Source organism: Oenanthe melanoleuca, chromosome 20 (assembly GCF_029582105.1).
Source record: "Oenanthe melanoleuca isolate GR-GAL-2019-014 chromosome 20, OMel1.0, whole genome shotgun sequence".
In the NCBI taxonomy this organism is placed as follows: Eukaryota; Metazoa; Chordata; class Aves; order Passeriformes; family Muscicapidae; genus Oenanthe; species Oenanthe melanoleuca.
In genome coordinates this window covers 520,868-545,853 of record NC_079353.1, presented here as the reverse complement: position 1 = coordinate 545,853, position 24,986 = coordinate 520,868, and the positions used below count along the sequence as shown (strand labels likewise).

Genomic DNA, 24,986 nt, shown 5'->3' with positions numbered 1-24,986 from the left:
GTGTGTGCTGGAAGGTGCAGGTTGCATTGCTGCCCCACAGCCCCAGCTGCAGCCCCCAGTGCTCTGTGCAGGGCAGAGAGCTGTGCCTGGCTCTGGAGGGTGCTGTGTGCTTTTGGGGGGCTGTCTGTGAGTGCTGGGGGCTGTGCTGAGGCTCAGGCCCTGCCCTGCCTGCCCAGCTCTGGAGGGTGCTGTGTGTTTTTGGGGGGCTGCTGGGCTGTGTCTGTGTGTGCTGGGGGCTGTGTTTTTGTGCTGAGGCTCAGTCCCTGCCCAGCTCTGGAGGATGCTGTTCCCGTGCTGATGTGCTGCCTGGTGCTGCCTCCTGGCAGAGCTGTGTGCCAGCAGCAGGTGGATGCTGTCACTGGGGCAGGACGTGGCCTTGGGTGCCCCCAGCACCAGCCCTTGGTGTGTCACACCCGAGGCAGGGCTGGGAAGCTGAAGGAAAAGCTCCTGGTCATCTGGGAGACCTGCAGGGGCTGGGGCTGCCCTGAGCATCCTGCCCTACACCCCGAGGCTCCAGCAGCCTGACACATGTTCACTGTTCACTGCCAGCCCCAAACAGCCCCTTCTGACAGCTCCTGCAGGGACTCCCGTCTTCCCAAATCCTGGGAGGTGCCTGGCAGAGCTGGGGCTCACTGCTGCTGGGAGGTGATGCCACTTGGTGCTGAGCTCTGAGCTGATCATTGCAAACTTCTGAAGGTTTTGAGTGTAAGGCTTGCATGGGGAATTTCAGCTATTTCTGTTTCTGGCCTGTGGTGCTGTATGAAAATGCCAGCTTTTCCTTGAGCTATTGGAGCAAATTCCCTGTTTTTCTGAGGAGGGGCAGCACTCGCTGCCTCTCGCTGTCATTGCTGACCTGCCCCGGAGCTCACGCTGCAGCTGTAGCTGTCACCAGCTGACCTGGTGGGCACTCTGCTCCAGAGCTGGCCCCAGAGCTCCTGGGTGAGCCAGGAGGGTTCGGGGGCAGCTCTGTCTGAGCCAGCTCCTGCTCCTTGCTGCCTTAAGGTGCCAGCACTTAAGGGTGCGTGTACGGGAAGGGAGGGGCTGGACGTGGACATTTACAATTTCATTTCAAGACACTTTGTTGCCAAGCACTTAGTGCGGTTGACCCTGTTCTTTCTGAAAATGCCCATGGTTCAGAGACAGGCTGGGCATGGCCTGGGGCTCCATCCCCCTTTCAAATATTTACTTTGCTGTGTGGGAACAAAATGCAGCTGGGATTGGGAAATGCCTGGCAGCCCCTCTGGAGCTGCCTCGGTGTGAGGGGGCAGGAGGGCAGCCCCTGGTGCAGGGTGTACCCCGGGCTGGGCCGCCCTCTGGTGCTGTGCCCAACCTGTGCCCTGGTGACTCCAGGCACGGCTGTGCCCTCCTGGCACTGCCAGCTGCTGCTTTCAGCTGTGATGTGCTGCTCTAGAAATGCCCTGTCTGGAGTGGATGTTCCTGGTGGCATTGCACCAGCCACTGCCCTCCTCTGAGCAGGGTCTCTGCTGTTTCTCTGGCCTGGTGCCCTCTTTATCTCTCCTGGAGTGTCTCTGACCTGGTTTTTCAATTACTAGTGCAGAATAGGCCTTCTAGGTTGCCCCTTCTTGGTATCTTCATGTCAAGCTTTTATTTATTTTTCCACTTCATTCTTAAGCCTAAAACTACACCAAGAGGGCTGTGGCTGGCACTGATGCTGGCGAGGGGTTTTGTGCTCAGTGTCTGTCCTGTCCTGTCCCCTCTGTGTGTCTGTCCTGTCCTGTCCCCTCTGTGTGTCTGTCCTGTCCTGTCCCCTGTGTGTGTCGCTCCTGCCATGTCCCCGTGGGTGTCTGTCCTGTCCTGTCCCCTCTGTGTGTCTGTCCTGTCCCCTCTGTGTGTCTGTCCTGCCCCTCTGTGTGTCTGTCCTGCCATGTCCCCGTGGGTGTCTGTCCTGTCCTGTCCCCTCTGTGTGTCGCTCCTGTCCCTGTGTGTCTGTCCTGTCCTTTCCCCTCTGTGTGTCTGTCCTGCCGTGCCATGGCAGCTGCTGGTGGCACAGGGCTGTGCTGGCTGCAGTTTGCTCCAGGGCTGGTCCTGCCAGCTGGGTGTCAGCTGAACCTGAAACCTGAACCAGGGCAGGGGCTCAGCAGGAGAGGAGAGGGGAGGGGAGGGGAGGAATGTCTGGGGGCTGCCCTGGCTGTGCTGAGAGGGGCTCAGAGCTGCTGTGGGGATGCTCTCTGTGGTGCCTGTGCCAGCCCTGGGTGCTGCAGTCTGGAGCAGCTGCCCTTCTCCAGGCACACAGCTGGCTTTCCTGTTATAATGGTATTTCCTGATTAAGCCTCCCTAATTAAGCAGTGAAATGTGCTGCTGGTTAGGCTGCAGTGCTGTCCTGCAGCCTGGCAGTCAGGCTTGGCTGGGTACAGCCCCTTGCCAGGTTTGCAGACGTGCCCCACGCCTGCACTGCCCCGTTCCTGCCCTCCCAGCACTGCAGGGAGGGAGCTGAGATCGAGCAGGAGCCTGGGAGTGCCCCCCAAAACCCTGATTTCCTTTCCCTACAAAAGCTGATGGACACACTCCTTTGTGTTCCCCCCTTGCAGTGAACACCTACCTCTTCATGATGCAAGCCCAGGGCATCATGATCCGTGAGAACATGAGAACGATTGGGGCTCAGGTGTACGAGCAGGTGGTCCGCAGTGCCTACGCCAGGAGGAACAGCAGCCTCAACGACTCAGGTACTCTGGAATCACTGATTAAGGCTCCTGTTTGCTTTGAAAATTAAGATATAGGAGTTAATTTATGCTGGTAAATGCAGGGTGGAAACGTTGATTAATTGCCTGCTGCTTTTATTTTTGTATATTAAAATATATGTGTGACATAAAAATAGCCTATATATATAAATACTGATAAAATATAAAAATTATACTTATATATGTAAAAAGTACAAAAGCTTCTAACATGTATAAGGGGTGAAAATCTTGAAAGGTCTGAAATGATGGGATTTGAGCTGAAAACCTCGTTGCTTTCCAGGAATTCAGCTTGTAGCTTCAGCCAGTCTGAGGATAAACACTTTCAAATCCAGTGCAAGGATCGGGTTTCATGTTTGAAAAGTCCCTTCCCAGGCGAGGCCTGAGCAGAGCCCTGGCTCTGGCAGCTGGAGCAGCCTGTGCCCCTCAGCTTCACCCTTCCCCTGCCAGGCTGGAGATGTGCCACGAATAACACACTGGATTTGGGGCAGGATGTGGGGGTGCAGTGCAGGCTGCCTCCATCCACACACACCTGGGTGGTGTCAGCGTGGTGCAGGGCAGAGCTGCCCTGGCTGTGTGAGGTGCTGCTGCTGGGCTGGTGGCACCCAGCCTGTCCCTTCCCTGCTGGGCTGGTGGCACCCAGTCTGTCCCCTCCCTGCAGGGCTGTCCCTTCCCTGCTGGGCTGGTGGCACCCAGCCTGTCCCTTCCCTGCTGGGCTGGTGGCACCCAGCCTGTCCCTTCCCTGCTGGGCTGGTGGCACCCAGCCTGTCCCTTCCCTGCTGGGCTGGTGGCACCCAGTCTGTCCCCTCCCTGCAGGGCTGTCCCTTCCCTGCTGGGCTGGTGGCACCCAGCCTGTCCCTTCCCTGCTGGGCTGGTGGCACCCAGCCTGTCCCTTCCCTGCTGGGCTGGTGGCACCCAGCCTGTCCCTTCCCTGCTGGGCTGGTGGCACCCAGTCTGTCCCCTCCCTGCAGGGCTGTCCCTTCCCTGCTGGGCTGGTGGCACCCAGCCTGTGCCCTCCCTGCTGGGCTGGTGGTACCCAGCCTGTGCCCTCCCAGCTGAGCTGAGCCCTGCCTGCTGAGCTGAGCCCAGCTGAGCTGAGCCCTGCCTGCTGAGCTGAGCCCTGCCTGGGACAGGCACGGGAGGGGAATTATCGCCTTAGGCAGGGGATGAACGCCCAGGCAGCTCCTGTGCTGCTCCACAGCCAGGGCTGTGCCACCCAGGGCTATTTTTAAGACTGGAACCATCAAGTAAAGCAGAGGCAGGGTGAGGAAGTGGCTGATCCCCAGGAGAGAAGGGTTAGGTGTTCCTCTGCTGCTGCTTGCAGTGGTGAGAGCCTTCATCCTGCTGAGCTCTGCCTGGGGGGCTCCAGGTGACCCCAACCTGTGTGCTGCCCAGAGTGCCAGTGCAGCAGTGCTGGCTGTGTCTGAGTGACCCCAACCTGTGTGCTGCCCAGAGTGACACTGACAGCAGTGCTGTGTCTGAGTGACCCCAACCTGTGTGCTGCCCAGAGTGACACTGACAGCAGTGCTGTGTCTGAGTGACCCCAACCTGTGTGCTGCCCAGAGTGCCACTGACAGCAGTGCTGGCTGTGCCTGAGCCTCATGCCAGCCCCAGCTGGGCACACAGGACAGTCCCTGCCCAAGAGCCCCAGCCCTGGGGGCAGCTCTGGCACATCCAAGCCCTGGGCACTGTGCTGGGGTGACCTTCCCTGGCAGGAGCAGGCACAGGACAGTGCTGGTGGCACCTGGGGACACTCAGTGCTGTGGCACAAGGACTGCAGTGACACTGAGGCAGGACCTGCCCTCCCTGGCTGACTCTGGGTGCCTGGGTGGGTGTCACTGCCTGGTGAGAGCAGTGTCCCCACGCTGCTGTGTGCCAGTGCCAGAGGAAACCCAGCACAGGAGGACAGCCCTTGGGCAAGCCAGGGCTTCACTGTGGGCTGTGACCTGGGCTGAGTGCTCTGGTAATGGGAGTTTACAGGGAAAATTGCTTATGGAAATTTGGAACAGTGTCAAGCATCCAAAATAACATCTCTCCTACTTGAAAAGCCCTTAGGTTCTGTGTACAGCCCATCTTGAGTTTTGAGATATTTTGGATGCTGTTTATTGAGCAAATAAACAATATTGCTGACATGATGTTACCTACCAGCACAGCACAGCAAGTGACTGTTCAGTGGAAAAGCTCCTTAGACACCTTCATGTGTAGGGCAGGGGATGTGCCCAGGAGGCTCAGGGAGGCTGCAGAGAGGTGCTGGGCACTGCTCAGCACGGGGCTCCTGTGGGACAGGCAGCAGAGGGAAGCCAGTGTGTAATGTGACAGGTTTTATTGATCCTTTGAGGGGATCCTAGGCAGGACTGCCCTGTGTAGATACTGCCCTGGCAGTGCTGGCTGGCACTGAGAACTGCCTGGGGACTCCCCTCTCTCCAGTTGGGGAAGGGGCTGCTGGGGAGCACATCCCCTATTGCCAGGGTCCTTCAGGGACAAGGCACTGGTAGTTTTCCTCTCTAGAGCCACCTGCTCCTTTGTGATACCTGAGGGCAATGCTCAAAATTCCTCCTTGGGCCAGAAAATGCAAAGGTTTCTTGGATGTGGTGCTGGGGCTCCTGCAGCCCCAGGATGGGGATGAGCACACAGCTGGGCTGGTGCACGTCCCACTGGGGACACAGCTGTGTGCTGGGGACATCCTCAGCTGTGACTGACTTTGGGGTCTGCTCACAGTGCCATGGGGAGGTGGCTGGTGGTGACAGACCTATAGCTCAGGTGAAAACTTCTCTTTTTATTTTTTTCCCCCAGATTATCCTCTCGATCTGAGCCACAACGACACCTTCCTGCAAGCCACAACGTTTCTTCCTGAAGACTTTACCTACTTCCCCAACAATACCTGTCCTGAGAGGCTCCCTTCTATGAGTGAGTAGCCCCCTGCTGCCTGAGCCCCTCTCCTGTCCCCTTGGCTTTGGGGGCTCTCATGGCATTCCCAGCCTCACCAGCACTGCACCTTTCCCTGCCAAGCACAGGGATGAATGGGAGCCTGTCTAGAGCCCAGCTCCCTCCTGGGAAATCATTGTTTACCCACCCTCAGGAATTAATCCCTGCTGTTCAGAGCCATGTCTCCCTGCTGAAGCAGGAGCCCATTGCTTGGCAGACACAAACAAAAGAGGGATTGTGTGCTGGGAGCTGGTGAAAAGGCTCTGCCAGCCCTTTTCCAGGGCCAGGGACAGCAGGGTGGCTCCCCTGTGCCTCAGCAGTGCTGCCAGCCCCAGCCCTGAGCTGGGAGATGGGCTGGGAGAAATGCTTTAATCAGGTGGAAAACTGGGCTTTTGAGGGCAAGTGCTTCCAAAGAGGGGGAGTGCTTTGCTGAGTGGGGGTTTAATCTGCTGGAAATGTGCAGGGAGGAGTGGAGGGGCACCTGGCTGGTGTGGGCTCTCATGGACAGCTGCATCCAGAGCAGCCACAGAGGCTGAGGTGTTACCCCTGCAGCATTTCCTGATTTGCTGGTGCTGGAGGAAGGAAGTTGAGTGCTGGATGAGGACAGGGATGCAGCAGAGTGCTGCCCCAGGAGCACAGCAGTTCCTCACCCCCTGCTTCTCCCATCTGCAGAGGGCCCCATTGATGTAAATATGAGCGAGATCACCATGGAGGACATCCACCAGTTCTTCTCTAGGGACCCTTCCATCAAGCTGGGAGGGCACTGGAAGCCGAGTGACTGCCTGCCTCGCTGGAAGGTACCTGGGGCTGGGCAGGGCTGGGGGCCTGGGGCAATGGGAGCCTCTGGTGTGCTGCCCCTGCAGAGCAGTGGTGTGAGGAGCCCTGCAGTGCAGTGCAGTGCCCAGGGAGGGAATCATGGACCCAAGGGCTGCTCTAGTGCCCCCAGTGCTGGATGACGAGGGGGAGCTGCAAGTCTCCCTTGACACTGAATTTTTCCAAAGCAACCCTTCCTCAAAAAGTGAATAGGAAATCCATGCTTTGGGAGTTGGAAGGGTTTCAGGCTGCCCTGCTCTCACTGTTAGTGTTGCCTGCCCCCAGCCCAGGAGGGCAGTAAGAGCTGTGTCTGTTCCAGGTGGCGATCCTGATCCCATTCCGCAACCGCTACGAGCACCTGCCCGTGCTGTTCCGACACCTCATCCCCATGCTGCAGAGACAACGTTTACAGTTCGCCTTCTACGTGGTGGAGCAGGTGAGGGGCTCAGCACAGCCCTGCCCAGGGCTGGAGCAGGTGAGGGGCTCAGCACAGCCCTGCCCAGGGCTGGAGCAGGTGAGGGGCTCAGCACAGCCCTGGCCAGGGCTGGAGCAGGTGAGGGGCTCAGCACAGCCCTGGCCAGGGCTGGAGCAGGTGAGAGGGTCAGCACAGCCCTGGCCAGGGCTGGAGCAGGTGAGAGGGTCAGCACAGCCCTGCCCAGGGCTGGAGCAGGTGAGGGGCTCAGCACAGCCCTGCCCTGGGCTGGAGCAGGTGAGGGGCTCAGCACAGCCCTGCCCTGAGCTGGAGCAGGTGAGGGGCTCAGCACAGCCCTGCCCAGGGCTGGAGCAGGTGAGGGGCTCAGCACAGCCCTGCCCAGGGCTGGAGCAGGTGAGAGGGTCAGCACAGCCCTGGCCAGGGCTGGAGCAGGTGAGAGGGTCAGCACAGCCCTGCCCAGGGCTGGAGCAGGTGAGAGGGTCAGCACAGCCCTGCCCAGGGCTGGAGCAGGTGAGAGGGTCAGCACAGCCCTGCCCAGGGCTGGAGCAGGTGAGAGGGTCAGCACAGCCCTGCCCAGGGCTGGAGCAGGTGAGAGGGTCAGCACAGCCCTGCCCAGGGCTGGAGCAGGTGAGGGGCTCAGCACAGCCCTGCCCTGGGCTGGAGCAGGTGAGGGGCTCAGCACAGCCCTGCCCTGGGCTGGAGCAGGTGAGGGGCTCAGCACAGCCCTGCCCTGGGCTGGAGCAGGTGAGGGGCTCAGCACAGCCCTGCCCTGGGCTGGAGCAGGTGAGGGGCTCAGCACAGCCCTGCCCAGGGCTGGAGCAGGTGAGGGGCTCAGCACAGCCCTGCCCAGGGCTGGAGCAGGTGAGGGGCTCAGCACAGCCCTGCCCAGGGCTGGAGCAGGTGAGAGGGTCAGCACAGCCCTGCCCAGGGCTGGAGCAGGTGAGGGGCTCAGCACAGCCCTGCCCAGGGCTGGAGCAGGTGAGGGGCTCAGCACAGCCCTGCCCAGGGCTGGAGCAGGTGAGAGGGTCAGCACAGCCCTGCCCTGGGCTGGAGCAGGTGAGAGGGTCAGCACAGCCCTGCCCTGGGCTGGAGCAGGTGAGGGGCTCAGCACAGCCCTGCCCTGGGCTGGAGCAGGTGAGAGGGTCAGCACAGCCCTGCCCAGGGCTGGAGCAGGTGAGAGGGTCAGCACAGCCCTGCCCAGGGCTGGAGCAGGTGAGAGGGTCAGCACAGCCCTGCCCTGGGCTGGCCCTGCCAGGTCACACCGCGCTCTGCCAGCTCCAGGGCTCGTGTTGCCATGTGGGATTTGTCCTGCTCTGTCTGAAAGTGGCACAGCTAAGAGATGTGTCCAGAAATTATTGGGTTTATATGAAAAATAGAAATTTGGGGATTTGTGTTATTTTTTAAAAGGGGCTTTGGATAAGGTATTTACAGTTCAGACAATGCTGCAGTGTTTTTACATCTCCCTGCAGTAGTTCCAGGCAGCATCCCCTAGGCACAGGAATGGCCTGACCAGAGTTAGGCTTTCCATGTAGAACATGGCTTTCATTTGATGTGTACATGGACCTCTCACTTAAGCTTCATCCATCCAGTAGATGTGCCTCCATTTTTAGCTCTAGCTTAAAAAGATTGATCAACACTGGGGGTTTTTTCATGTGTCAGAGTAATAATGCTTCAGCATCTTTATTTTTGCTCCTGTACTGTAAATGGAATATTTCAGTGTTGGTTGACCTGCTCCAACACCTCACTCCTTTCATGGTGCCACAATGGGAGCTGTTGCCCTCTGCAGTTTCCTAGACAGGACTGAAACACACACAGAGCAGGAGCTGCAGGGGCTGCTCTTGAGAAGGAACTTTCTCCCTGCCAGGCTGGAAACCAACCCTTCAACCGTGCCATGCTCTTCAACGTGGGCTTCCGAGAGGCCATGAAGGACCTGGCCTGGGACTGCCTCATCTTCCACGACGTGGATCACATTCCAGAGAACGACCGCAACTACTACGGCTGTGGGCAGATGCCCAGGCACTTTGCAGCCAAGCTGGATAAGTACATGTACCTGTGAGCACTGTTCTCCTTCCCACTGCCAGGACACAGTGGCACGTTTGCTTTGATAAGGCAGAGCGAATCTGGGTTTATTCTCAGGCTTTGTGCATGAGAGGGAGAGGCAGAGAGCGCCCTCAGGGCTGGGTTGCCATGGTGGGAGGGAGGGAGGGCTGGGGGCTCTGCCCTGACCCTTCTCTCCTGCCCAGGCTCCCGTACAACGAGTTCTTCGGGGGGGTGAGCGGCCTGACTGTCGAGCAGTTCCAGAAGATCAACGGGTTCCCCAACGCCTTCTGGGGCTGGGGGGGCGAGGATGACGACCTCTGGAACAGGTACAGCCCCTGGGCCCTGCTGCTTCTGTCACCTGAGCCTGGCACATGCTCTCAGGGGACAGTTGTCATCCTGGGCAGGGCGCTGGGCTGGCTCTGCCTGCCCTGCCCGGGCTGTGCTGGGCTCTGGCTGCCCGGGCTGTGCTGGGCTCTGGCTGCCCGGGCTGTGCTGGGCTCTGGCTGCCCTGGCTGTGCTGGGCTCTGGCTGCCCTGGCTGTGCTGGGCTCTGGCTGCCCTGGCTGTGCTGGGCTCTGGCTGCCCTGGCTGTGCTGGGCTCTGGCTGCCCTGGCTGTGCTGGGCTCTGGCTGCCCTGGCTGTGCTGGGCTCTGGCTGCCCTGGCTGTGCTGGGCTCTGGCTGCCCTGGCTGTGCTGGGCTCTGGCTGCCCTGGCTGTGCTGGGCTCTGGCTGCCCTGGCTGTGCTGGGCTCTGGCTGCCCTGGCTGTGCTGGGCTCTGGCTGCCCTGGCTGTGCTGGGCTCTGGCTGCCCTGGCTGTGCTGGGCTCTGGCTGCCCTGGCTGTGCTGGGCTCTGGCTGCCCTGGCTGTGCTGGGCTCTGGCTGCCCTGGCTGTGCCGGGCTGTGCTGGCTGTGGGGCTGGGCTGCTCCAGCTGCCCAGCAGTGCCTGGGCAGCACAGAAATGCTGCCTGGGAGCTGCTGGCTGTGCAGTGTCCCAGCCTGGAGGCTGAGCAGGGCTCCCAGGTGCTGAGTGTGACAAGCCCCCAGCCCAGGCTGCAGCAGGGGGTTCCTGTGGGTGGGGAGGCCGAGCCATGGCCAGAGCCCCAGGAGATCTGAGTGCAGCCCTGGAAGCACTGCCAGCACAGCAGACAAAACAGGGGATTATTTTTTGTTTATTTGATTTTATTTCTCCCCTTTTAATGCAGAGTACAGTATGCAGGCTACTCAGTGACTCGACCAGAAGGAGACACAGGGAAATACAAATCAATTCCCCACCATCATCGGGGAGAAGTGCAGTTCCTAGGAAGGCAAGTAATTTTTTTAAGAATCCTAAAGCCTTTCACAGAGTCTGTACCATGTAGGAGGTTCCCTGCAGCTGTTTGAGGGCAGTGACAGCCTGAACTCTTGAAGGAAACTAACTGCAGGGAGATGAGGCAGAGCCTTGCCGGGGCTCCTCCATCCCTGCATTTTGTGTCCCAGGGGTTCCTGCTTTGTGGCTGCTTGGGTGCCATCCAGAAGAGGGGGTGGCATTTGAGTCTTCTGAAAACTGTGCAACAGAGAACCAGAGAAATGCATCTTTCACAAACAATTCAGGAATTATCACTTGTAGCTGAGCAGCTGCTGGACAGCAGTGCCAGCTCTGTTCTGCAGAGGGCCTTTAGGAGGGATTTGAGATGTCTGCTGGTGTTTTCTGCAGAAGACTCATTTTTGGGGTGTTTCCATTCGAGTTTCCATCTTTAGCCCTACTTTTCATTTCTCTGTTGGACAGAATGCAGCCAGTCAGAGGTGCTTCTCTTACTTCACTCTTGAAAAGGAGAAGTTGCTTTTGGTTTAAAAAACCATATTTAGCCAAACCCTTGAAGCATGGCAGGCTGGCAGTGCCGTGGGACTGAGCTCTGGCTCCTGGTACCTCCCTCTGTTCTCAGCCAGCACCTTGCCCTGCCTCAGGGCACAGCCCTTCCCTGTCCCTTCCCTGTCCCCAGGTCTGAGCCCTGGTGCCTCCAGCCCCAGCACTGTGCTGAAGGGATTCCCTGTCCTGCTGAGATGATTCTGCCTCTTTTCCCCTCCCAGCTCTCCTCCTGTTTCCTCACACTGCCTCTGAATGTGCTTGAGGCTGTTTTTGTGCTCCAGCTGCAGTTTCCTTCCCCATGCCACCGTTCTGCTGGTTTTACTTCCTCGCCTCATCCCTCAGACTGAAGCCATTTACTTCTGTTCTTGTTCACCTCTGGTTTCATGAACGTGGCAAGGAGCACATCACCCCTCAGCTCTCTGGGGTGGTGTGGGGGTGGGCTTGGCAGGACCCCCAGGCTCAGCCCCTCCTGGGAATGGGACCTGCAGGTGCCAGGGGTTGTTTTGGCAGCTGAATGCTTGCTGGTGGCACAGCAGGAGCATTTTGCTCTTTATCAAGTGATGGACTTCTCTGGAATTTTCTGGTGTTTACTAGCTCAGTATTTCAATGCCTTCATTAAGGACTCAGAAGTTGGCTGTTTTGTAGCTGCTCCTGGCTCTTTGGAAGGTGTCCTGGTGCCCTGGGAGGAGTGTGCAGGTGCTGTGGGATGTGTGGAAGTGACTCTGGCCTCTGGTTCTCCTTGCACAGGTACGCCTTGCTGAGGAAGTCAAAGGAGAGGCAAGCCCTGGACGGCCTCAATAACTTGAACTACTTTCCAAACGTCACATATGACGCCTTGTATAAGAACATCACTGTAAACCTGACACCAGAGCTGGCTCTGGTGACCGAGTATTGAGAGGAGAAAATAACTCTGCTCTGCCCTTCACCAAGAAAGCACCACGCTAGACTTTCTTTTCCAAGGGTTATTGAGGACAAGCTACACTTTGTCTAATGAAGGATCACAGTATTTTGGAGGAGGAGGCTGAAAGTGCACGCACAAATTGCCCAAGCTGTACCAGCCCAGCCCGGCGCCGGGCAGCGAGCTCAGCAGTCTCTTCATTCTTCTGCCACTTGCTTTCTGGGTTTCAGGACAACAGTTGGACCTGCTGCTCTCGTCTCCACATTCCTCTCAGCAGTCTCTGGCACTGGGACTCTCTGGATGCACTCTCTCCTCCGGGAGGCTCAGCTGAGGGACTCTGGCTTCCTGCAGCAGTTTGGTTGGCACTGCCCTGGTGGGAGATCAGACGACTCTTGAGGCCGTTCTTCTGTGTCTGTGCAGTTTTTTAAATGACCTGCTTGAAGTATATACAACAGAATCGCTTCTTAAAGAAGTGTAAGTGTAAATATGCTGTGTAAATTGCCCCTTTTTATTTTTCTCCTATGGCTCAAGTCCAAGCGAGAGGTTTACATGCAGTCACTCATTTTAGTCCTGAGTTCTGTAAACACTTGTGTGAGCATCGCTGTACTTGTGCAAGGTGTTCCTGTCAAGCCAGTGAGACTGCTCGTGTGATTCCAGCTGGGCACATGGAGAAATGTTGGTGGGCCAGGGCCAGAACCTTCCAGTGCAGTGGGTGAGAAATCCAGCCAGTCATCACTTGTTCCAGAAACTGCAGGGCTGGCTTGTTCCAGGGAGGGTGAGGAAATGGGAATATTTATTTTTCTGTCACGTTTGCAACATGGTGTGCAAATAAATCCAAAAGCCATAGGGAGCACAGTCCTGTGGCTGTTGCTCTGTGTCCTGCTGAGGGCTGGGATGGAGCCACTGCTCCCATGAGCCCTCCCTGCACAGCAGCACTCACCCTCCCTCTGGAAGGTGCTGGAAGGTTTGGGAGGTTGGTTGAGCTTGTTTCATGTCAGTCCAGCAGCACAAGGAGCTCTCGGGCCGGGCAGTGCCTGCACTGTCCCCTCGGGTCCTGGCAGCACTGGCATGGGCACAGCCGGTGGGATGGGGGTCACAGCTCAGTGAGAGACATGAAGGACGTGAAAATATGAGGACTGGGAGCCAGAGCTCGGTCTGACAGCCCATCCAGCCATGCAGTGTCATCCCTCTCTTTTCACTGGGCAGGCTGGACTCGGGGCCCTGTCCCCAGGACACGGCCCAGCCCTTACACAGCACTGACACCACCACTGTCACTGGACCCCTCTGACCTAACAGTAAATACATTGGGTGTTGGTTTGAGTTTGTATTTCCACACAAGGGCAGGTACTTGACCTCTGAAGGACTTCAGCTCTTTCCATTGCATTGTTTGCCTTGTTTCCTTCACTTTGTGGTTTACATTGTTCTCAGTTCCGTGGACGAATGATCCCCATGCGCATCTGTGGTGGGTGTGACTGCCCAGGGCACTCCTGACCTGCACCACAACACCTGAGCTTAGGAAACACGAGCTCTGTGTGGATCTTGTTGGCCGGCATGAGAGGGCAGAGCCTGCCCTTGAGAAGCGCTGATGAGTTTGTAACTAAGTTTTAAACCTCTGACCTTACACGTGCTTTAAACTCGCTTCCCGGGGGGATGCAGCCTGGTGGTTTGCAGGCAGAGGTGAGGATTTGCTTTTTCTGGCCATACAGCAATAAAGACTTTTGCTTCAGTCTCCATCTGTAATTCACGTGGACCCTGTCCGGGTGCTGATCCCTGCCCCTCTTCTCTTTCATCCTGAGACCCTGCTAGGAACCTGTCTTTGTTTAATGGTGCTTCAAACAAGGAATGTACTTCAACTAGTCCGAGTTCACGACCCCAGAATCATGCATGTGTGTGTGAGTAGGTGTTGAACGACCTTAGCTGGGATCCTCAGCCTCCCTGTCCCTGCCCTGCGGCCCCTGGTGTGGCGCAGGAGCTGTTCCCTCTGCCCAGAGCTGGCACACGAGGCTCCATCCCCAGCACCCCTTCCTTCCCTCCACCGCCCGTTGATTTGCCCTTTTTAAAATGTGGATTATCTGAAAATGTGCACTGTTAATCTTATCAGCTCTGTCAAATACTGTATAGTAAATGTAACTGTTAAAAACATACTGTCAAGCGCATGTGCTGTAATGGTGTAAAAATTCTTGTATTAAGGAGAACTTGTACATATTCTGGCAGCTGAAGTTCAACAAGGCCACTCGTTCGCCCCTTCCACGTCAGCCCTGCTGGAGGGCAGGTCCTCTGCGATGCTGATTTATTTTTTTTAAATGAGCCACGTGGGTTTTATTTGCAAAACTATTTATTGACAGTTAATTCTCCGTAGAGCTCTAGGGGAGGTTCCGTCTGAGCAGCGGCCGCGCTCTGCAGGCCCCTCACCATCACAAGTGGCTTCAAACTCAGCTTCCCATCACCATGGCTTTTGAGCTTACTGTTATGTTTTTAAGAGGTGCCAGGGGGACATTTTTGCACTGAAGATTAGTGTTTTACAACACACACACACTTCTCAGCAAAGCAATCCTTTGTGTCATTACATTTATTTACCCATGTGTTTGTACATTTTTGTATTTGTTAATTTATGAATGATTTTTTCAGTAAAAAATACATATCGAAGAACAGAGATTGCAGTGCTTTGCTTTTTTTTTTTTTTTTTTTTTTTTTTTAAACAGGAGGCTGGGGTGTGCTTTTTTTAGTAGGAGGTGAGAGTTGTAAGCCCAAAGGGGTAAGTGCCTATGGGGAGTTTGAGTCAGTAAGGGTGAGCCCTGGATGCTAAAAATCGGTTAGAAATTTCTCATTAGGACTGGCCAGAAATAAATTGAGTGTGAGGTCTGGATGCTCCTCAAACTCCTCCTGATGTGTTGGTGCCTCAGCCTTTTTTTCAGGCATGTGCTTCAGTGTAGTTCTGATGGAGGGGTCAGCTGCCTGTGGGTGTTAATAAGACATTTGGCTGAAGGTGGTGCAGGGCTTGGGACTGGTGGTAATTGAATTTTTGAACAACAAACCCAGGCAGACAGACAAGCTTCCTTGCAGCAGCTCTAAAATATCTTTCTCCTGCTCTGCAGCGTGCAGGCATGCTAGAATAAATAGCTGGCAGCCCTGGGTTGCTCCAAGCCTTGCCTTTTTTTAGCTCCCTGTCTTCTGGGAAGCTTCCTCCCACCCGCGGCGCTGGGCTGGAGCCCGCGGGGAGCCGGGCCCTGCAGCCCTGGAGGGAGGGTGGGAGCCCCGAGCCCCTGGTCCTGCAGTGCTGGGGGAGCCCCTGGTCCTGCAGTGCTGGGGCCTCCTGACCTGGCTGGGGAGCCCTGTGCTCCTCCGGGGTACCCAGCCCTGGGGGTTCCACTGGGCAGGGGCTGCAGGAGATGGGTGCACACGGAGAGAGAGGGCTGGCGTTGCTCCTGCCCCAGTCCCAGCGCTGAATGGGGCAGCAAACACAAGAGTGGGGAGCAAAGCCCCTTTTGGGTGGCTGGTGCGAGGAGAGGAGCCCGGCCAGGGCACCTGGAACCAGGGAATGGCCAGGACATGGTCAGGAACTGCCAGGACACTGCCAGGGCTCTGCCAGGACACTGCCAGGGCATGGTCAGGAACTGCCAGGACACTGCCAGGGCATGGTCAGGACACTGCCAGGGCTCTGCCAGGACACTGCCAGGGCATGGTCAGGAACTGCCAGGACACTGCCAGGGCTCTGCCAGGACACTGCCAGGGCTCTGCCACCGCTGCCCCCGGCAGCGCCGAGCCTCGGCTCCCCTCGGGTGCAGCCCCCGCTGCGCGGGCTGAGAACAGCTCAGCCTCCTGCGCTGCAACATCCCTCGGCTCTGCAGAGTCTGAAAAACCCCAACCTAACCAAAACCCAACCACCAGAGCAGGGGGTTTCTGCCTTTTCCCTGCTGTTCTCTCGTCATCAGTACGGACAGCAGCAAAAGGGGGAAACCAGCGGCTCATCCTGGGTGGAGCAGGACCCACTCCCCTGTGGGTGCTCGGCTGGTCCCTGACCCCGCTGACACGGATGTCGCCCCACCCGTGGATGTCACCCCATCCAGGGATGTCGCCCCACCCGTGGATGTCACCCCACCCGTGGATGCCACCCCGGTGCTGCCGGGGTGCGGTGCTCACGGAGGCTGATCCGAACGGGCCCCGCAGGATGCCCGGGGCCGCGGCCGGGGAACCATCTCGGCCTCGCTGCAGTTCGCATTTCCCGGACGGGCTGGGCTGCACACCCGGCCTGGGCGCGATGCAGCCGCGCTCACGGTGCTCGGGAAATGCCCCCGGGAATCCAGGCTGCCCCCTCGCCCCCCTCATCCCGGCACCGCTTCCCTCCGAGCGCACTGGAGCCGCTAATCGCATTATTGGGGTGCTGGCCCCGCATCTACCCCGGTCCGTGGCAGGAGCTTTGTTCTCCAGAGCTGGGAGCTGATCCCTGCGCTCCACAAAGCGCGTTCATTCATAATTCACAGCCGCTGCTGCAGTGGAAACCTTTCACAGGTGACTGAGCCGGACCTGAGAGGCCGGGCCCAGCAGCCAGTCCTGGGGCATGGAGGGGTACAACAGCCAGTCCTGGGGTACAGAGGGGTACAACAGCCAGTCCTGGGGCACGGAGGGGTACAACAGCCAGTCCTGGGGTACAACAGCCAGTCCTGGGGCACAGAGGGGTAAAACAGCCAGTCCTGGGGTACAGAGGGGTACAACAGCCAGTTCTGAGGTACAGGGGGTACAAGGATCCGCGCCTAGAGCTCGTTCCATGGGGCTCAAAGCCCGTGTCGGGGCCTCGCTCGGGCACTGTGGCAGCACAAGGGGCAGTGACAGTGCCGGGCACCGGGCACGGGGACAGCTCGGGGCTCTGCCCGGGGCCGCGCCGTGAGCGCAGCCAGCCCTCGGGCCGTGCCGGGCTGTGCCCGCATGGCCCCGCTCTGGGGTCGGGACCTGGGGCGAGGCAGGACGGGCGCAGCCCCAAAGAGCCGGAGGGTCGAAGGAGGAGCAGCCCCGGCCCCTCACGGCCGCAGCGCCGCGTCTCAACGAGCCGCAGGTGGGCGGAGGGCTCGGGGCCGGCCGGGCCGGGCTGGGCTGGGCTGGGCTGGGCTGGGCTGTGTGTGCTGTGCTGTGTGTGCCGTGCCGTGCCGGGCTGGGCTGTGTGTGCTGTGCTGTGTGTGCTGTGTGTGCTGTGCTGTGTGTGCTGTGCTGTGTGTGCTGGGCTGTGCTGGGCTGTGTGTGCTGTGCTGTGCTGGGCTGTGCTGTGCTGTGCTGTGCTGCGCTGTGCTGTGCTGTGCTGTGCTGTGTGTGCTGGGCTGTGTGTGCTGGGCTGTGTGTGCTGTGCTGTGTGTGCTGGGCTGTGCTGTGCTGTGCTGTGTGTGCTGTGCTGTGTGTGCTGTGCTGTGCTGTGCTGTGCTGTGCTGTGCAGTGCTGTGCTGTGCTGTGCTGTGCTGTGCTGTGTGTGCTGTGCTGTGTGTGCTGTGCTGTGCTGTGCTGTGCTGTGTGTGCTGTGTGTGCCGGGCTGTGCTGTGCTGTGTGTGCCGGGCTGTGCCGGGCTGTGCCGTGTGTGCTGTGCTGTGCTGTGCTGTGCTGTGCTGTGTGTGCTGTGCTGTGTGTGCTGTGCTGGGCTGGGCTGTGCTGGGCTGTGCTGTGTGTGCCGGGCTGTGTGTGCTGTGCTGTGTGTGCTGTGCTGTGTGTGCTGTGCTGTGTGTGCCGTGCCGTGCCGTGCCGGGCTGTGCTGTGTGTGCCGTGCCGTGCCGGGCTGTGTGTGTGTGCTGTGCTGTGCTGTGCTGTGTGTGCTGTGCTGTGCTGTGCTGGGCTGTGCTGGGCTGTGTGTGCTGTGCTGTGCTGGGCTGTGCTGTGCTGTGCTGTGCTGCGCTGTGCTGTGCTGTGCTGTGCTGTGTGTGCTGGGCTGTGTGTGCTGGGCTGTGTGTGCTGTGCTGTGCTGTGCTGGGCTGTGCTGTGCTGTGTGTGCTGTGCTGTGCTGTGCTGTGTGTGCTGTTCTGTGAAGTGCTGTGCTGTGTGTGCTGTGTGTGCTGTGCTGTGCTGTGCTGTGTGTGCTGTTGTGTGTGCTGTGTGTGCTGTGCTGTGCTGTGCTGTGTGTGCTGTGTGTGCTGTGTGTGCTGTGTGTGCCGGGCTGTGCCGGGCTGTGCCGTGTGTGCTGTGCTGTGTGCTGTGTGTGCTGTGCTGTGCTGTGCTGTGTGTGCTGTGCTGTGTGTGCTGTGCTGGGCTGGGCTGTGCTGGGCTGTGCTGTGTGTGCCGGGCTGTGTGTGCTGTGCTGTGTGTGCTGTGCTGTGTGTGCTGTGCTGTGCCGTGCCGGGCTGTGCTGTGTGTGCCGTGCCGTGCTGGGCTGGTCTGTGTGTGCTGTGCTGTGCTGGGCTGTGCTGTGCTGTGCTGTGCTGTGCTGTGCTGTGGGTGCTGTGTGTGCTGGGCTGTGTGTGCTGTGCTGTGTGTGCCGTGCCGTGCCGGGCTGGGCTGTGTGTGCCGTGCCGTGCCGGGCTGTGCTGTGTGTGCTGTGCTGTGCTGTGCCGGGCTGTGCCGGGCTGGGCTGTGTGTGCCGGGCTGTGCCGGGCTGTGCTGTGCTGGGCTGTGCTGTGCCGTGCCGTGCCGTGCCGGGCTGTGCTGTGCTGTGTGTGCTGTGCTGTGCCGGGCTGTGCTGTGCCGTGCCGGGCTGTGCCGGGCTGTGCTGTGTGTGCCGGGCTGGGCTGTGTGTGCCGGGCTGTGCCGGGCTGGGCTGGCAGCGGATCGCGCTCCCACAGCGATCTCTGGCGGCGCAGGGAGGAGCGGCCCCGGCCCGGCTGCGTGTCTGTCCCTGTGTCTGTCCCTCTGTCCCCGTGTCCCCTGTCCCTTTGTCCCCGTGTCCCCTGTCCCTCTGTCCCCGTGTCCCCACCTGCGGGGCTGTCCCGCTGTGTCCCCACACGGCACCACCGGCCCTCTCCTGGAGAACACGGAATTTCTCCCTGCGTGGGGAACAGCGGGCTCAGTTCTTGCCAGAGGGGGAGAATTCCCGTTTTCCAGAGATACCGAGTGCGGGAGAAGGCGCGGGGCGTGGGGCAGCCGGGGGGCAGCTGGGGCTGCGGCTCTTGGTGTGAGATGAAACTTGGCCTTGGAAGTGCTCCCGACACCCCTGGGACCCCCGGGACCCCCGGGACAGGCTCCCACCTCCCTGGGTGAGTTACCCCTGCTCCTGCACTGTCCCCCCTACCAAGAACAAACCATTGTAAATGGCTTTCAGCTGTTTTATTCCCCTGCCCAGTAAAGATCCCCCTGCTCACTGCCCCTTCACAGGGCAGCTCTGGGTCTGCTGGGGATTTTCTTGTCCCTTGACCAACATCAGGAAAAACTCTGAGCTGAAAAGAAACATCTGTCCTGAGACTCAAAAATTATGTTTTATATTTGCCCTATTTTACCTATCCTTCTCTTTAGTCCTTTTCTCTATTATTATTATTTATCAACACATTTTTCTTCTTTTAAACAATGTCAAAGCTTTGTTTTAAAGAAAAAGAAAAGGTAGGGTTTTTTGTTGTTGTGGGGGTTTTTTGTTTGTTTTTGGTTTTGTTTTAAAGCATGACCATTTTTGAGCTCCTCCTGTTTCCCTTCCCTGCCTGTTTTGGCCCGAAAGCCAGGTGTTGGGCTGCACAGGAGGAGGGTGGGATGTAAGCTGGGACAGTCTGGGAAGGCCTTTGGAAAAGGAGACAGGTGTTTCTGCACATCCCACGACTCTATCTTTAGAGGTTTTCTCCCCAGTGGGAAGTCTGCTGGGAACAATGTGTCTCTTGGAAAATCAAGGTGTCTTGAAGGCTTAACTCACTCATCCCTGCTCCCAAACCCTGCCAGCCAGTGGCAGCAACTGAACCCTGGAAGCACCTCCTGTGTCCCATAAGGTGCCGTTTAAAGTGTTGTGAATTTTTTAAACTTGGTCCTGCAGTCCTTTCAAGTTCTCTCCCCTGTTGAGACAGTGCAGTTCATGTTTTTCTTCCATTTCCAGCAGCACTGCAGTGTCTGTCTGTGGTTTGTGTTTCAGGTTCCTGCTGCCCTCGTGGATCTGCTGTGTGTGAGTTGGATGATGTGAATTAGTTCTTTGGGTTTTTCATGTTCTTATTTGGTAAACTTGGGTTCATGCTCTGGGAAACTCATCCCAGAGCTCCACACGGTCTGTGGGTATAAATCTGCTCTGAACTCATGCCTACTGCCAACATTTTTCAAACCAGATACTGAACAAGAGAGGGTTTTAGTTAATATAAACCAGAGTCAATTTATGATGACAAAGTATTGCAAGATGTGTGAGGGAAGAGACAAGCTGCTGCAGTGTTTGGCTGGAGTGAAGTGAAGAAGTGGAATGTTTTCTTTGTTCGGTGGCGTCCCCGGGGCTGCCGGGCAGGGGATGGAGGCGGCAGAGCCGCATCTGCTGTGCCGGGGAGGAGGAGGAGGAGGGAGCGCAGCCCTGCCCTGCCCTGCCCAGCCTGGCGGGACTGCTGAAACCCAGGGGCTGCTCCGTCCCTGCCTTCGGGGCTTTGTTTTCCCCAGGTACCTTGAGAATGGATGTTCACTTGAGGTGTATCCAGAAGTGCAGAGGCTGCCCCAGCCCCTTCCCTCCCCTCCATAGGGCAGCTGGGCTGCAGCTCGGGCCGGTTTTGGGCACACAACGAACCCCGCTGTCCTGGCCGCCTCCCCTGCCCCGAGCACGGAGCTTTGTCCTCTGGGACTTGAGGGGCTGGACATGGAGAGGATCGTGTGGAGCCGAGGCTCTGGTGGGGAGCTCAGACACCGCAGGGTTTGATGTTAGCGTGGTCCAGCACACACAGATGCTTTAAACATTCTCCGCTTTTTCAGAAAAGAGGGTGAGCAGGGAGGTCTCCCCTGTTGCAGGCGGGAATTCGCCTTTCCCTCTGCTCCCCTCCTGCCCGAGCCGGTCCCGCGGTGGCGCCGGGAGCGGCGATAGATGGCACTGCTGTCACTGCTGTCACTGCTGTCACTGCTGTCACTGCTGTCACTGCTGTCACTGCTGGCACTGGTGTACTGCTGTCACTGCTGTCACTGCTGTCACTGCTGTCACTGCTGGCACTGCTGGCACTGCTCTCACTGCTGTCACTGCTGTCACTGCTGTCACTGCTGGCACTGCTGGCACTGCTGGCACTGCTGCACTGCTGTCACTGCTGCACTGCTGTCACTGCTGTCACTGCTGCACTGCTGTCACTGCTGGCACTGCCGGCACTGCTGTCACTGCTGTCACTGCTGTCACTGCTGTCACTGCTGTCACTGCTGTCACTGCTGCACTGCTGTCACTGCTGTCACTGCTGGCACTGCTGTCACTGCTGCACTGCTGCACTGCTGGCACTGCTGGCACTGCTGCACTGCTGCACTGCTGTCACTGCTGTCACTGCTGGCACTGCTGCACTGCTGCACTGCTGTCACTGCTGGCACTGCTGGCACTGCTGCACTGCTGTCACTGCTGTCACTGCTGGCACTGCTGCACTGCTGCACTGCTGGCACTGCTGCACTGCTGTCACTGCTGTCACTGCTGTCACTGCTGTCACTGCTGTCACTGCTGGCACTGCTGCACTGCTGCACTGCTGGCACTGCTGCACTGCTGTCACTGCTGTCACTGCTGTCACTGCTGCACTGCTGTCACTGCTGTCACTGCTGTCACTGCTGCACTGCTGGCACTGCTGGCACTGCTGTCACTGCTGTCACTGCTGGCACTGCTGGCACTGCTGGCACTGCTGTCACTGCTGTCACTGCTGCACTGCTGCACTGCTGGCACTGCTGTCACTGCTGTCACTGCTGTCACTGCTGGCACTGCTGGCACTGCTGTCACTGCTGGCACTGCTGTCACTGCTGTCACTGCTGCACTGCTGTCACTGCTGGCACTGCTGGCACTGCTGGCACTGCTGCACTGCTGGCACTGATGGCATTGCTGGCACTGCTGCACTGATGGCACTACTGTCACTGCTGTCACTGCTGGCACTGCTGCACTGCTGCACTGCTGGCACTGCTGTCACTGCTGCACTGCTGTCACTGCTGTCACTGCTGGCACTGCTGTCACTGCTGTCACTGCTGTCACTGCTGTCACTGCTGGCACTGCTGTCACTGCTGTCACTGCTGCACTGCTGTCACTGCTGGCACTGCTGGCACTGCTGTCACTGCTGTCACTGCTGTCACTGCTGCACTGCTGTCACTGCTGTCACTGCTGTCACTGCTGGCACTGCCGGCACTGCTGGCACTGCTGCACTGCTGTCACTGCTGTCACTGCTGCACTGCTGTCACTGCTGTCACTGCTGTCACTGCTGGCACTGCCGGCACTGCTGTCACTGCTGCACTGCTGTCACTGCTGGCACTGCTGGCACTGCTGGCACTGCTGCACTGCTGTCACTGCTGTCACTGCTGCACTGCTGTCACTGCTGTCACTGCTGTCACTGCTGTCACTGCTGCACTGCTGTCACTGCTGTCACTGCTGGCACTGCTGGCACTGCTGGCACTGCTGCACTGCTGTCACTGCTGCACTGCTGTCACTGCTGTCACTGCTGCACTGCTGTCACTGCTGGCACTGCCGGCACTGCTGTCACTGCTGTCACTGCTGCACTGCTGTCACTGCTGTCACTGCTGTCACTGCTGCACTGCTGTCACTGCTGGCACTGCCGGCACTGCCGGCACTGCTGCACTGCTGTCACTGCTGTCACTGCTGCACTGCTGTCACTGCTGCACTGCTGGCACTGCTGGCACTGCCGGCACTGCCGGCACTGCTGCACTGCTGTCACTGCTGTCACTGCTGCACTGCTGTCACTGCTGTCACTGCTGTCACTGCTGCACTGCTGTCACTGCTGTCACTGCTGGCACTGCTGTCACTGCTGTCACTGCTGTCACTGCTGTCACTGCTGCACTGCTGTCACTGCTGCACTGCTGGCACTGCCGGCACTGCTGCACTGCTGTCACTGCTGCACTGCTGCACTGCTGGCACTGCTGGCACTGCTGGCACTGCTGGCACTGCTGGCACTGCTGTCACTGCTGTCACTGCTGGCACTGCTGCACTGCTGGCACTGCTGTCACTGCTGTCACTGCTGTCACTGCTGTCACTGCTGGCACTGCTGTCACTGCTGTCACTGCTGTCACTGCTGGCACTGCTGGCACTGCTGGCACTGCTGGCACTGCTGCACTGCTGCACTGCTGCACTGCTGTCACTGCTGCACTGCTGGCACTGCTGGCACTGCTGGCACTGCTGCACTGCTGGCACTGCTATCACTGCTGGCACTGCTGTCACTGCTGTCACTGCTGTCACTGCTGTCACTGCTGCACTGCTGCACTGCTGGCACTGCTGCACTGCTGTCACTGCTGTCACTGCTGTCACTGCTGGCACTGCTGTCACTGCTGCACTGCTGTCACTGCTGTCACTGCTGCACTGCTGCACTGCTGGCACTGCTGCACTGCTGTCACTGCTGTCACTGCTGTCACTGCTGCACTGCTGCACTGCTGCACTGCTGTCACTGCTGCACTGCTGTCACTGCTGCACTGCTGCACTGCTGTCACTGCTGGCACTGCTGCACTGTTGGCACTGCTGGCACTGCTGTCACTGCTGTCACTGCTGCACTGCTGCACTGCTGTCACTGCTGTCGCTGCTGGCACTGCTGCACTGCTGGCACTGCTGGCACTGCTGTCACTGCTGTCACTGCTGTCACTGCTGTCACTGCTGCACTGCTGTCACTGCTGGCACTGCTGTCACTGCTGTCACTGCTGTCACTGCTGGCACTGCTGCACTGCTATCACCTGGCACTGCTGCACCTGGCACTGCTGGCACTGCTGTCACTGCTGTCACTGCTGGCACTGCTGCACTGCTGTCACTGCTGTCACTGCTGTCACTGCTGGCACTGCTGCACTGCTGGCACTGCTGGCACTGCTGGCACTGCTGGCACTGCCGGCACTGCCCGAGCCGGGCCGAGCCGGGCACACGGAGCTCAGGCAAGGCTGCCCAAAAGGGCCCGCAGCAAGACCTCGGGGTCCGAATTGTGGTTCTGCTTCCATGCTGGGGAGCGGGAACATCTCCGGAAATTCTGGTCTGGAGAGCCACAGCAGCAGAGCAGCCGGGAGATGCCCACGGTGTCAGCTCTGGGTACCTGCCGTGGATTTCTGCCCTGGATATCTCCTGCCCAGGGCTGAGGTTCCTGTGCTCTGTCCTTGCCTGGATACCCACGGTGTTTGCTGTGGATATCTCCTGCTCAGGATTGAGGTTCCCGTGCTCTGTCCTTGCTCAGATACCCACGGTGTTTGCCGTGGATATCTGCTGCCCAGGGCTGAGGTTCCCATGCTCTGTCCCTGCCTGCACCAGCCCCAGACCCCACGAACCAGCTGGGACTCTCCAGAGCCAGAGATCCAGGAAGGAGGTTCCCTGCAGGGCTGGTAGCAAGAGAACAATCGAACCCTTTGGGATCAGCTGCACTCTGGCTGTCCTCCTGCACACAGCCCTGGCTGCCGGGCACAGCCTGCTCTGGGGCAGGCTCTGCACCACTGGCTCCAGCACTTCACTCTCCTCTCAGTGTGACCTCAGCATCTCCCCAGACCCTGTGCTGCACAGGGGCTGCAAACACACTCTCAGCACAAGGCAGGGCTCCTCAGTTACTCCCAGCCCTGAGGTTTGCTGGGTGTGATCTGGAGGGAGAGAAGAGCTGCTTTATTCTTTCTGATGCATGACCAAGTCAGCTTGTTTCCAACATGAATGATTAAAGACCCACGTGCATTTGTAATGACCATATTCTAATTAAAAAGAAACCCCCTCTTTGAAAATTTAGGCAGCTATAGTGGCATTGTGCTAACCAAAAAATAATTAATTATTTATATTAAATGCTCTGGTCTTTAAATTACTTGGGTTTAATGTACTGCAAAGGCACTTGTATCAATAACAGGGCTATTTTGCTTCCACTTAATCATCACAATTTTATTTATTTATTTATTACCAAGAACAAAAATACCCAAGCTGGTCCATCTGATACTCTGCTGCACCACTGATGGGCTGTTGTCCTCCCAGTCTTACCTTGCAGCAGCTGTGGTTTTGCTGTTCCACAGCCCCCTGAAGGACCTGGTGAACCAGGATGGGGCTCCTGTCACTGACCCACGTGCTGCTTTTGGGAGGCTCTGCTCACTCCAGCCCCTCACCTCTGAATAACTCTGAGTCCTTTTGGTGTTTATTTTTAGGGTGGTGTAGGGCCTGTGTTTTCCTGGCTTCTCCTATTTCTCCCACAGTTTCCTTCAGCCGTGGCAGCAGTTCAAGGTGAGTTAGGAGCAGTGGCAGAGCAGAGGACAGGCTGCAGAGCTGCTGTGTGGGTGCAGCTGGATGAGGCAGCTGTTCTGGGCT

General features: G+C 58.2%; 1 protein-coding gene and 1 long non-coding RNA gene across 3 annotated transcripts in view; one reads left to right on the top strand and one right to left on the bottom strand.

Moving 5' to 3' along the window:
- Positions 1-14,303, top strand: part of B4GALT5 (beta-1,4-galactosyltransferase 5) — a 33,812-nt gene extending 19,509 nt beyond the window's left edge. Inside the window, exons 2-9 of the mRNA XM_056507818.1 lie at positions 2,550-2,684; positions 5,490-5,603; positions 6,294-6,418; positions 6,754-6,870; positions 8,732-8,919; positions 9,111-9,233; positions 10,109-10,210; positions 11,500-14,303. Of these exons, the coding sequence (XP_056363793.1) occupies positions 2,550-2,684; positions 5,490-5,603; positions 6,294-6,418; positions 6,754-6,870; positions 8,732-8,919; positions 9,111-9,233; positions 10,109-10,210; positions 11,500-11,647 (1,052 nt within the window). The 3' untranslated portion in view covers positions 11,648-14,303. The remainder of the gene's footprint in view (positions 1-2,549; positions 2,685-5,489; positions 5,604-6,293; positions 6,419-6,753; positions 6,871-8,731; positions 8,920-9,110; positions 9,234-10,108; positions 10,211-11,499) is intronic.
- The window catches only part of LOC130261511 (uncharacterized), a 284,970-nt gene that overhangs the window by 141,591 nt on the left and 118,393 nt on the right, over positions 1-24,986 (bottom strand). The gene's annotated exons all lie outside the window — the stretch shown is intronic.